The sequence below is a fragment of the Rhinatrema bivittatum genome, chromosome 11, assembly GCF_901001135.1.
Source record: "Rhinatrema bivittatum chromosome 11, aRhiBiv1.1, whole genome shotgun sequence".
Taxonomy (NCBI): Eukaryota; Metazoa; Chordata; class Amphibia; order Gymnophiona; family Rhinatrematidae; genus Rhinatrema; species Rhinatrema bivittatum.
Window position 1 is genome coordinate 43,552,351 of NC_042625.1, and position 12,988 is coordinate 43,565,338.

General features: G+C 45.9%; 1 protein-coding gene across 13 annotated transcripts in view; it reads left to right on the forward strand.

The window, feature by feature from the left end:
- The window catches only part of EP400 (E1A binding protein p400), a 307,683-nt gene that overhangs the window by 107,360 nt on the left and 187,335 nt on the right, over positions 1-12,988 (forward strand). For all 13 annotated transcript variants that reach the window (XM_029619359.1, XM_029619360.1, XM_029619358.1 and 10 more), the window contains 4 exons: positions 1,418-1,595; positions 9,528-9,661; positions 10,815-10,984; positions 12,418-12,592. In XM_029619359.1, the coding sequence (XP_029475219.1) occupies positions 1,418-1,595; positions 9,528-9,661; positions 10,815-10,984; positions 12,418-12,592 (657 nt within the window). The remainder of the gene's footprint in view (positions 1-1,417; positions 1,596-9,527; positions 9,662-10,814; positions 10,985-12,417; positions 12,593-12,988) is intronic.

A 12,988-nucleotide genomic window follows, 5' to 3' on the forward strand; every position in this document is an offset into this window, starting at 1 on the left:
TTACAGCAGGGCTTATCTAAGGGTCTAACATTCAACTCCCTTCGTGTGCAAGTGGCAGCCTTAGTGACTCATCCGGACATGGTGCGGTTTTTAAAGGGGGTCAAGCATTTGCGACCATCTGTACACAGAATTTGTCTGGTGTGGAGTTTGAACCTGATTGTTTGGATTCTCTGTGGGCCTCCAATTGAGCTGTTGCGGAGGGCGTCACTGAAGGATCTCACCTAAAAGTAGTTTTTCTGGTGGCGATTTGTTCTGTCAGATGGATTTCAGGCCTTGTCCTATAGGGAGTTGTTTCTGAGGATTACAGATGACAGGGTATCTTTGTGTACAGTTCCCTCATTTCTTTCCAAGGTGGTATCTTCGTTCTACCTGAACCAGACGGTGGAGCTCCCTGCTTTTCCAAATTGGTCTTCAGAAATTCCAGAGGCGAGGGAGCTGCATTTGTTGGATGCTCGCCAGTTTCTGTTTTGGTATCTGAAGGTCACCAACAGCTTTCGGTGGTCAGATCATTTGTCTTATTTGGGGGAGCAAAGTAGGGTAGTAAGACTTCTAAGGGTAAAATTGCTCATTGGTTGAAGCAAGCTGTTTTTTTGTCCTATCTTTACAAGGGTTGGAAGATTCCAGAGGGGTTGTAAGTGCACTCTACTAGGGCTCAGGCAGTCTCCTGGGCTGAGTGTCAGCTGGGGTCACTTCAGGAGATCTGTAGGGTGGCAATGTGGTCTTCGCTATACACTTTCTTCCGTTATTACCGGTTGGATGTTCAAGTGCCGGGTGAGCCCCCATGTTTGACAAGAGTGTGCTGCGAGTGGGTTTTTTGAATGTCTGCCCAGTGTAGGGGTGCTTTGGTGCATCCCACTTGTCTGAACTGATCTGAGGTATGAACAGGAAATGAAAATTGGTTCTTATCTGCTAATTTTCGTTCCTGAAGTACCACAGATCAATCCAGAGACCCAGCCCCTAATCTGTGAAAAACCATTCTGATTTTATCAATGCAATCAGATCAGATTTCAATATGTATATATTCAGATCTACAGGATGACCAGGTTTGGTTGGTTTCCTTGGTGTTAGTGTGGGGCTCAAATTCATAGTGCTCCAATCCTGGTTTTGATCTTCACCTTGATAAAGAAGGGGAAAGTTTGGTTTTAAAGTTAGTTTGGCTTGGGTACAGGACAATACTGAGGGAGTGCAGGTGGCACTCTTGGATATTCAGCAGTGCCTCAAAGTTTTTTGTTCTCTGCCTCCATCTGCTGGTAGGGATGCAAAACCCACTTGTGTGAACTGATCTGTGGTACTTCAGGAACGGAAATTAGCAGGTAAGAACCAAATTTCCTTTATCCCTTTTCTACTTGGGCCCCAGACATACTCCTTATATGTGTTATCCAGTGAGATAAATCCAGTTTTGTTGTTATCCTTCCAGGGAAAGCTGGGTGTTCCATCCCTGCTGCATGGCGCTCTGAGGGAGTATCAGCAGATTGGGCTGGACTGGTTAGCAAAGCAGTACAAGAAGAACCTCAACGGTATTCTGGCTGATGAGACGGGTCTGGGGAAGAATGTGCAGGTTATTGCCTTGCTCGCACACCTGGCCTGTAATGAAGGTGCGATCATGTATGTAACATGTATGGATGGATGTGGTGTGAGTCATTGTCATGCTTTATTGTTCATCTACTGGCCTGTGTTAAAGGCAGTGTAGTTTGTAAGTATTTTTGCTGGTGTTCCTATTCATACCCCAGATCAGTCCAGAGTCCTGGATTTTGCCTCCCTTCCAGCAGATGTGAACGGAGAAGAAAAGCTTTACTGACACTGCTGCTTAACTTTGAATGCCACCTTCAATATATCTCTGTCTCCAGCAGATGGTAGAGTTATAAAACCTGCAGTCTGGAGTATATTTGAAAAAAAGTAAAATAAACAATAAAGAATAGAAGAAAGAAGTTTTGGAGTCCTCCCAGGGGGGTTGTTAGGTACTTGTGGGGCCATTCCTCTTGGTTGAGGAGGGTGAGCAGTGGGATTGTGACCCTTGACTGCGGCTCGTACCCAGACACTGTAGGGGTTTAGGACAACTGGTGATCCAGTTCCCTCCTTCCCCCAGTGAGCCATGTGGATTCAGCAGTCAGCTCAGGGAAATAATTTCTATTTTCTTTGTTTGGGGCACTAAAGATTGTTTAAAAAAAAAAAAAAAAAAGAGGACTGTGACTGTAGGGGATCTGGCAGCCTCTCCCATTTAGCAGGGATTACATGGCAGGCAAGGGCGGCTTCTTGCAGTGGCTGGGGGATCCCGGCAGGTAGACACGGCTGTGACTGTAGTACTCGTGGTAATGGCGCCAGCGAAGAGTTGTGCAAAGAGCTGCTGGGCTTGTGGAGAGCCGCGCGATCAGTTATGTGGCCTCTGCATTTTCAGGGGAGATGGCAGTTCAGGCGGTGCTGTCTCGGGGTTGACACTGAGAAAGATGAAGAGAGCATTGGAGTCTGCCACGAACCCGTCCCTGTTAGCGGGGGAATGGCGGCCATCTTGGCAGCAGTGAGAGAAGCTCCAGGGGAAGCAGGAGATTCCCCTCCTCTCTTATCTCCAGCCTTCCAAAATAGAGTATGGGTAGCCCTCTTTATGAAGAGTGGGCCAAAATCACAATGGACCAATGGGTTCTAGAGGTAATAAGAGTCAGCTATACATATCAATTTGCTCATCCGTTGTGAGACATTTGCATCATCTCCCCCTGCGCTTCCTGCACCAAGAAGATAGCAGTTTGCCAAATGATGGACCGTTTGCAGAGTCTGGGGGCTATAGTGCCGGTTCCCAGAGAGGAACAAAGAAAGGGAAGATATTCCATATATGTTATGGTTCAAAAAAAGGAGGGAACTCAGACCGATGCTTTGGAATGGAGTCTCTGCATTCTTTCAGAGAGGCAGTTTGAAAAAGAGAGTTTCCCATCGTGTATCCAGATGGACTCAGGACCAATGGATTTATGCTCCCTTGCCAGCAGATGGAGACGGAGTCAGGTTTCAAAGCTGACGTCACCCTAGATATACCCCTGCAGTGACCTCAGCCCTTCAGTATTTCTCTGACTCCATCAGATGCGGACATGCTTTCCCTATGGGGATCGCTGTAACTTTTGGAAGAAGAAATTCTACTTTTAAATTGGAGAAAAGATTGAGTGCTGCTCTCCTGCGGTGATACCTAAAGGTCCCTCTCCCAGTAGAGAATTCCTGAGGTGATTTCCGAGATCCCTCAGAGCTGTGCTTGGTCTGGTAGCTGATTCCCGGCGTGGAATTTGCTGCTGAAGCAGCTGAAAGGCAGTGGGTGCAGGAAGCCGAGCGTGGCAGTGACGGCCAAAGCCCTCTCCCACCACAGCCAGAGACAGTCTCTGTACTCAGCCGGTAAGCACTGAGCCCAGGTCAGCAAAAAAAAAAAAAAAAAGGGATTTTCTCCCAATTCAGAAATGTTGGAAGGGTTTCAGTAAGATTTCCTCCAATCTCCTTGCTCAGCATGCCGTACCGACGTTGTTCCCAATCCCATAGGGGTAAGGGGAAAGCGGGATTCCGAGCGAAGTGGGCTAGGCCCCGCTTTGGGCTTGGTCGGCACACTGTGTGGTAGGACTCAGTGGCAACATCTTGCTCTTGTTTTTGTGCCTGTATTGCCCACCATAGAGCTTCGGTATGTGCAGTGTGTGTCGGCTCTGCACATGCACTGTGCGCATAATGTTGTGGGGTACATACGTCATAACTTACTAGGCGCAGAATACAAGTAAAGCCGGGTGCACAGGCTGTGCGTGCGCCTCACTGCAGCCTGCGTAGGTGCCCGAAATCTGTACACATAAAATTTTAAGTGCGAGCCGTCTGAACATGCAGTTACCGTTGCCAATGGCTCCAGCAACAAAGAAACATAAGCACCTTTTTCTCTGTGCTGCTTGTCATATTAGGGCTGCACAGTCTGAACTGGATTCTTGCTTATGTCAGCACTGTGAAGAAGCCCAGGGAGAGTTGGCTTCCCTGGACTTTGCTAAGCCCGGCTCCACCAATTCAGAGGATGGGTCAGCCACAGTCTTAACTGGAAAGTACCCCAGATCTGAGTAACCCCAGGACTGGGTCATTCATGGGAGAGGGAAATTTAGCGGCACTTACCCCAGTGCCTTCTGGGCTAGGCATGGATCTGGCCACCTTCTCTTACGTGGAATTCTTTCAAGGCCTTCAAGTCTTCGTACAGGTGCAGTCTGCTATCTCACTTGCTCCTGTCCGGACGGAGCCTCAGCCGGTAAGCCCTCCCTCTCTCTCTGTCCTTTCGGCAAACCTCGAGACATGCCTCAACTCACCAAGGGTATCCCTGGCAAGGACCCAGATGGCATGGACGAAGAAGAGGATCCAGATTTCTTGGAAGATGGGGAAAGCCCCCGTTTAGAACCATATCAGACCATGTTGTGATTTTTCCGTAGAGACAAATTGCCAGCCCTGGTTTCCCAGACCCTGAAGATGCTGGGAGTTCCTGGGGTGGACTTTATGATGGAACCAAAGAAGAATTCCGTTCTGATTTCCCTATGGAAAGCCTTTTGCTACTTTCTAGTACTGGAAGCCATCCAGGAGTTGATTGACCTGGAATGGGATGCTCCAGAAACAAGTTTTAAAGGTGGATGAGCGTTAGAAGCTGTATACCCACTGGATCCGACAGCAAGAGAACATTTGCGTTTCCCTAAAGTGGAATGCGCTGGTCTGTACTGTCTCTAAGTGAACAACTATCCCAGTGGAGGGAGGAGCGGGTTTAAAGGATGCACACGGTAGGTGGATGGAGTCGATCCTTAAACAGACCTTTGATGCAATAGCAATGACCTTACAGATTGCTTCTTGTTGTGCCCTAGTAGCTCATTCGTGCCTGCTCCTTTCTTGGGAGGTGGATGACTCGGGATCGAATTCGAGTGGTTATGGAATCGGCCGCCACCACCTTTTTAGCTGACGTGGGCTCGGACTTAGTCTGTACCTCGGCCAGAGGAGTGGCCTCAGTGGTAGCGGCCAGAAGACATCTATGGCTGTGGAATTAGTCAGCAGGCACAACCTCCAAGACAAATCTCACAAAGATGCCCTTTAAAGGATCACTCCTCTTCAGAAGTGAATTGGAAAAGCTGGCCAGTAAATGGGGCGAATCTCCAGTACCCCGGCTACCAGAAGATAAGAGATGGCAGTTACAGTGACCGCCCATGAGACCTTGATCCAGGGGCTCCCAACGCTTTTGCACCTACAGAAACTTGACATTTCAGAGGTCTCTGTCCTTTTGGAGGTCTCTGTCCTTTTGGAGAGCATCAGGCTTGGGTTCAGGTTCATCCCGTAAACACCAATGAAGTTTTGCCAAACCACCCTTGGAACGAGGAGATAAGGGGTCGACTGTCCCTCTTCTACCAATGGTGTGTCGAGATCACGTCAGACACATGGTACTGGAGGTCATAAGAGAAGGATATGCGCTGGAATTTCGCAGCATTCCTCGGGACATATTCATGATCTATCCTTGCCACTCCCAGCACAAGAAGCAGACAGTGGAGACTACCCTGTTAAGGCTCCTCAGGATGAGGGCTATAATCCCAGTACCTGCGCCCCAGGGAAATTCGGGGCGCTATTCCACTATTTCATCGTACCTAAGAAGGAAGGTTCCTTTCGCCCCATCCTGGACCTCAAGAGCATCAGCTGACATCTACGAGTGATTAATTTCCACAGGGAAACCCTATACTCCGTGATAATGACTGTTCAATCAGGAGAGTTATTAACCTCCCTTGACCTAACTGAGGCCTACCTACATATTCCAATCCGGCAAGAACATCGTTTCCTATGCTTTGCGGTACTGGGTTGCCATTTTTACTTCCGGGCACTGCCCTTTGACCTAGCCACTGCCCCCAGAACATATTCCAAGAATTATGGTGGTTGTAGTGGCAGCGTTGAGAAAAGAGGGAATCCTGGTGCACCCGTACTTGGATGACTGATTGATCCAGGTAAAGTCCATGAAAAAAGTCTCCGGGTGACCAACAGGGTGACCTCCTTGCTTCAGGAAGTCGGTTGGGTCGTAAACCTGAACAAAAGCAGTCTCAAATTCTCCCAGTCCTTGGAATATCTGGGAGTCTGGTTCGACACCAAGCACGGCAAGGTCTTCCTCCCAAACACGCAGATAAGGAAGTTCATTTCCCAAGTGCGTCTGTGCTGAACACGATACGCCCGACATTGTGGCGCTATCTTCAAGTTCTCGGTTTGATGGCAACAACTCTGGAAGTAATGCCGTGGGGAGGGCACACGTGACCACTTCAATGCTCCCTGCTGTCACATTGGAATCCGCAGTCTCAAGACTATTCCATTTGCCTCCACTTACCGATGGACGTATGTTCTTGATTCCAGTGGTTGCTGCAGGAAGCTATTCTGGGCAGGGGTATACCCCGTTCTCTCTGAACTGGCTGGTCTTCACGACAGACGTGAGCCTCCAGGGCTGGGGTGCTCAGGAACTGACGGCCCAGGGGCTTTGGACCAAGGAAGAGGACCTCTGGAACATAAACCGTCTGGAAGCCCAGGCAGTCAGATTGGTGTGTGTACAATTCAGCCAAATACTCCAGGGTCAAGCGGTCCACATAATGTCGATAGTGTAAGAACGGTAGCCTACATCAACCGCCAGGGTGGAACCAAAAGCCCAGCAAATGTCACAAAATATAGATCTCCTTAGGTAATGGGCAGGAAATACATGTACAGATGATCTCAGCCTCCCACAACACAGGAAAAAAGACAACATCAGAGCAGACTTTCTAAGCAGGGAGCGACTGGATCCAGGAGAGTGGGTGTTGTTGACCAAAGCCTTTCAGCTGGTAGATCGCTGAGGTCTCCTGTCCAGCGACCTGCTGGCTGCATCTCACAATGCGAAGCTTCCCTGATTCTTCAATCGCAGAAGAGGTCATTTGACCTTGAGGATCGACGCTCTCGTTCAGTCCTGGCCAGAAGAGGAGCTGCTATACGACTTCCCTCCATGGCCCCTCCTGGGCAGGGTCATTCACAGAATCGAGTGCTACAGGGAATTTGTCCTACTAGTAGTTCCAGATTGGCCCAGACATCCATTGTATGCAGACATGTGGAGACTCCTGGTGGAGACCCCCCTATGCCTCCCCACCGCACAGGGACCTGCTCTTGCATGGACCGGTCCTTCACGAGGGTCCGACTTGATTCTGTCTTTTGGTCTGGCCCTTGAGAGGGCTCGCCTGATGATGTGAGGATATTCGGCAGTAGTAATTGCCACCTTACTCCATGCGCGGAAGCTCTCCAAGTCCCTAGCGAATGTGTGGGTCTGAAGAGTATTTGAGGCCTGGTGCGAGGAACGCAGTGTTTCCTCTCGGACAGTCAAAATCCCACTAATTCTGAAATTTTTGCAGGACGGCTTGAATAAAGGTTTGATTCTTAACTCCTTGAAGGTCCAGTATGCGGCTCTCTCCTGTTTCAGGGGCAAGGTGAATGGAACCTGCCTTTTGGCTCATCTGGACATGGCCTGTTTTCTGAAAGAGGAGAAGCATCTCCAGCCATCCCTTGTGGAATCTTAATCTAGTATTGGAGTTTTTGGTAGGGCTCTCCTTTCAGCTGCTGTAGTCTTTCCTTGCGTTTATTAATCCTGAAAATGGTGTTCCTGGTGGCACATCGCATCTCTGAACTACAGGCATTGTGTCGGGAACCGTTCCACCGGATGACTCCAAGAGCATTACAGCTTCGTAACATTCCATCTTTCTTGCCCATGGTAGTCTCAGAGTTTCATTTGAATCAGTCCATTTCGTTGCCATTCCTAGATAAGAACAAGGACATGGAAGAATAGCCCCTCCTCTGCCATTTGAATGTCAGTAGGCTTTTGGTACTGTATCAGATGAACTGCCTGTTTGTCCTTCATGGTGGAAGGAAGCAGGGTGAATCAGCTTCGCGGGTTACCATAGCTCGCTGGATTAAGGAGGTGGTCACATGAGCCTATGTGGAGGCAGGAAAGCCATTATCTCTTCAGGTTAAAGCTCATTCCTCTAGGGGTCAGGCAGTCTCCTGTGGGGAAGCTATACTGCTGTCTCTCGTCGACATCTGCCGAGCGGCGACATGGTCCTCCTTGTACACCTTATCCAGGGTCTATCATCTGGACGTTCAGGCCCGGGAGGACGTAGCCTTTGCAAGGGCGGTGTTAACTGGATCGTGGTCAGCCTCGTGCCCCGATCGGGAGTAGATTTTGTACCTCCCATTGGTCCTGAGTCCATCTGGCTACACACTAGGAAATGGAGAAATTACTTACCTGATAATTTCGTTTTCCTTAGTGTAGACAGATGGACTCAGCATCCTGCCCACGGCTGCCCAAGAACGGTGCCAAGGATTCGCACATGGAGTGGATATTGATTCCAAGAGGTTACGGGTAAGCCGTCATCCAGTCCCTAGATCAGGGCATCTATAATCTTACTGGGATTCAGTGTTTGTTTGGTTGAATTCTGTTACGGTTATCTGTTTTTAATTACGTTTCTAATTCAGTTTTTTCGATGGTATGGCCACAATGGCTTTTGAAGAGAATGCTGAGGGCACTGCAGGGGTGTATCTAGAGTGATGTCAGCTTTGAAACCTGAGTCCATCTCCATCTTCTGGCAGGGGAGCATAACCCATTGGTCCTGAGTCCATCTGTCTACACTAAGGAAAACGAAATGATCAGGTAATTACTTTCTCCATTACCTGCTAATTTTCATTCCTGGAATAGCACAGATCAGTTCAGAGCCCCCTCCTGTTTAAGAAAGTCCACTCATATAATTAGACTATCATGGCGCAGAGCTGCTTGTTGTGTTCAATGATGATCTATTTCATGTTCTAGGAGGTTCCGGGCACAGAGTTATGAACTGGGGCTCCACTTTCCCCACTGTTTGTTGAGGGGAGTTAGGCGTCCTAGTTATTTTTATAGTTATTCTCAACTTGGCTTGGCTACAGGTCATACTGAAGAACTGCAGGTGGCACTCTAGGTTAAGTAGCAGTGTTGGTAAAGCTTTTCTTATCTTTCTCCATCTGCTGGCAGGGAGGCAGAACCCAGGAGTCTGGACTGATTTGTGGTATTCCAGGAACAAAAATTAGCAGGTAAGAACCAATTTTCCTGTTTTGCTGTTTGAAGGCTTAATATAGGCATGGACACTGCCATACTCTGCTCTCATGCTTGTCTCTTTGTTACCTGACAAGGTCATATTGCTATTTTAAATTTGTACTGCTCAATTAGGACCAGTCGCATGCCTCAGTTAGCTCATTTGTAATGTGGTTCCTCCCTATCTGCATGACTACCCTGTAAGCTTTCAAGCACTCTAGGTGCCACAGGTGTATTGCCACTTTACCTCAGAGATGGCAGCATGTTTCTGAAATATTAATTTGTAAAGTGCATTAAGATCCTGTTTGGGTGAAATAATGCTACTGAAACCAACATTGTTATTATTTCAGCACAATAACAAAGACTGGAATCTGTTACAACAGTTCACTCTGCTTCTGCACATAAATAGTTTGGTTTGTATCCTGACATGAATGTTTTCCTCTTTTAGGCAACTGGGGTCCACACCTTGTTGTCGTCCGCAGTTGTAGGATGCTGAAATGGGAGCTGGAATTTAAACGCTGGTGTCCTGGTCTGAAGGTTCTCTTGCACTTTGACATCAAGAAAGAATTTAAGAGGAGACAGGTACAGCCTTTAAGCCATTAATTCCTGAGAGCCATCTAGTTTCACTAACTTAACTGCACTGTGTTTACCTGTTTTCTGCTCTGTTTTTAAAAATGAGAGAGAGAAGGCATTGCAAATGCCTTCTCTCTCTCTTACATAATTCTTGTAATGTACCCCATCATATTTCGGTTAATATACTATGCTTAAGTTCCTTTCATTTTTCCTCTTGCTCCCAGTTTTACTCATCCCTGTTTTATTGTAACTGTAACTATTTTATGTTTAGCACCTATTATTTATATCGTTCATTGTTCCTTTTTTCACTCTACTGTTTATTGTAAACCGGCATGATGTGATACCCTCACGAATGCCGGTATAGAAAAAACTAAAATAAATAAATAAATAAATATTACTAATCTTCTACAGAGAGAACTCTTAAGTTAATTCCCTGTTTGGATTAGAGATCATTGGCTCTATCTTCTGCAGGGCTACTTGAACCTGACCTAGTGACCTCACAGTCAGTCAGGTTCTGTTGATAATTCACAATGAATACGCATGAGATAAATTTGCATATGCGGCCTCCAGGAAGTTTGTCGTACATATTCGAAGATATCCTGAAAACACAATAGGGGTCATCAGGACAGGTTTGGGAAGCCCTGGCCTTAGGTTTTCAACTCTTCTAGAGAGGACCTAAATGTATGTGAAATGATCTGTGCTCTGTTGATTAGTTGTTGCTATAAAGTCTAAAATAAAATAGAGATGACTGAAAATCCTCTATAGAAAATAAACTGTGACTTGTTAGTTTTGCTTAAGAAAATAGGCCAGCCTTCAGGATGTGCATGATCACAGAACTGCCATAGCCGAGTCTGATTTTCCAGAGATTTCCCCTTAATGTAGGCTGATAGAAACATTTTGTGGACAGTTGATATTTTTTCAGGTGCACAGATTGATGTTGCAAAGCTTTTTGGTAAAAAATTGGCTAAAAGTAATGACCCCCAGCATTAGGAACCAGGAATAAATCTTTACAATCTGTCTCTCCTTATGATCAGACACATTGACAAGAAAGGTCTGTTTCCAGCATATTTTGGAAGGTTTCTCAAGAGAAATCTTTCAAACCTAACGGCTGATCTTTTCCGGATTAAGAAGATTCTCTACTGTCCTGGTTTGTGTTTTGCAGGTGTGGACAGAGCCTAACAACTTTAATATCTGTATCACATCTTACAAGCAGCTGTTCAAAAGCCATCAGGCATTCCTAAAGATGAGATGGAAATACCTAGTCTTGGACGAGGTGCAGCAAATCCGGAGCATGAGCCGGAAGCACTGGGAGGCGCTCTTCAGTATCCAAAGGTTCTTTGAAATCCCCTTGAATTTATTATTTTTTTAAATTTACCATTTTGACCTGAAAGTTACTCTGCATACATGCAACAGCACTTACGAGTCATGGAGGGCATTTCAGAGCAGGCTGGAGCAGATCTGAACCTTTAACCTGCCAGTCCATTAATAAACATGACCATCCTGGGTGTCGTCATTACTGGTGGGAATCATCTCAGAAAATGGTTTTGACATTTAGAAAAACCTTTAGCTAGGAGGACAAGGAGCTGTAGTTTCTTCCCGCGTTTGTCTGTTCCCAGCTGTTAAAGACTGGTCACTGGATCCAGATGAACTGGTTGGATTCACAGACAGATGTTTCAAAGTCTTGATATAAATGATCAACTAGCCAAGTGATGTGAAATGCTTTCTCTCTCAAAGAGTTTAAATCTTCCATAAGGAGTAGGGAGAAGTTCTGTGTGTTAGATTTTTTTTTTAACTGGCGTGAGTCACATTATAATCTCTCTTTTATGCTGGACCAGGACTGGGGGATGCCAGCTTGAACTTTACTGGGCTAGTCGAAGGATCAGCTGTGGAGAAGGCGAACAGAACCATACTTCTGGCAATGTTCGTGTTCCTCAGGACAGTACCTTTCGCCTCTACTTCCTTAACCAACTGGATTTTTTTCTTAGGGCAAAAAATGTTAGTATTTCTGGAGTTGAATAAGGCAACACAGGACCAGAGGAATTAATTTCTGTATAGGAAGCAACTTCTCTTGGCACTAATTTACTTATTACATTTTTTCTTATGACTGTCTGTTTCATATAGTTTTTTGAGCCCTCATAATTGAGAGATTTCCTAGCCGTGAAGAAATCAGCTGTTCAGGGAGAAGAGGGTACATGAGAACATGGCTTTTTGGTAATGTGGTCAGAAATATTAGGTTTATGCAAGTCAGTATTCAGTTAGGGCAGGAAAGCAGAGTTTTTGTCCTGATAAAGTAACCCAGATAACTTCAGCGGCACTTAACCTTTTAGATCCTGCTCATTGACGGAATTATTTCTTGATGCTCCTTTTTACGTATCTTAGTTAACTAGACCCAAATATGGTATAAATATGGTATAAAAAATTTGCAAATAATTAAAAGTATATGAAAAAATGTTCCACTTGTGGAACGTTGGTGCCTAAAAGGTTAACTGGCTAAAAGTGCTGCTAAAGTAACTTTGCCATTCACCAGAAAATGGAATATTTGGGGAAAAAACAAGTTGGGGTCAATGGCACCCTGAGCCTCCCTAGGAATCCACTTTATGGGCCCCCCCTCCATATGTTTTCAAATTATAACATGGGCCAATATAGGCAGTAAATCAATTTGTTGAAATAATTAGTGCTCTGCATTCTGTAAAAATAAAGTTTTGCAATTGTCTTGCAAAGATGATTGAGCTGTGAATAACGAGTAATTTACTTCTTGTTTCCAGCCAGCGCCGGCTGCTCCTGAGGGACACTCCGTTGCAGAACACCTTGATGGAGCTGTGGACCATGGTTCACTTCCTCATCCCAGGGATCTCCAGGACATACCTCGATTTCCCAGTGAAAGCAAACAGTGACGAGAACCAGGACTACTGCCACAAAGTGGTCATCCGATTGCACCGAGTATGCTGTTCTTTACTGTTCTTCCCCTTTTTATCCTGAGCATGGGGGTTACCAAGCCCCAAATCTTTCCTCCATTCCCCAGCTTGGGTTCTTTCTGCTCTGAAGAGTATGTAGCACCTTCTGCTGGCTGAGCTTATAAATAGTCCCATTGTAAGACTTTTATTATGTATTTATTTTTTCTTAATTATATTTTGGAATATTTCTATAATTGTTCTTTCATGATGAACGTGTTGTATAGATTAAGTGAAACAAATTTCTATTTTAATGTATTTTGAGTTGTATTTTTTTTTTAGACTACAGAATGTAAAAAATATACAAGTGCATGAAGACTTTTAAAAGGCACTGTAGTGCCCCCTTAGAGATGCCATTATCACCAGACTTGACCAAAACATTGCC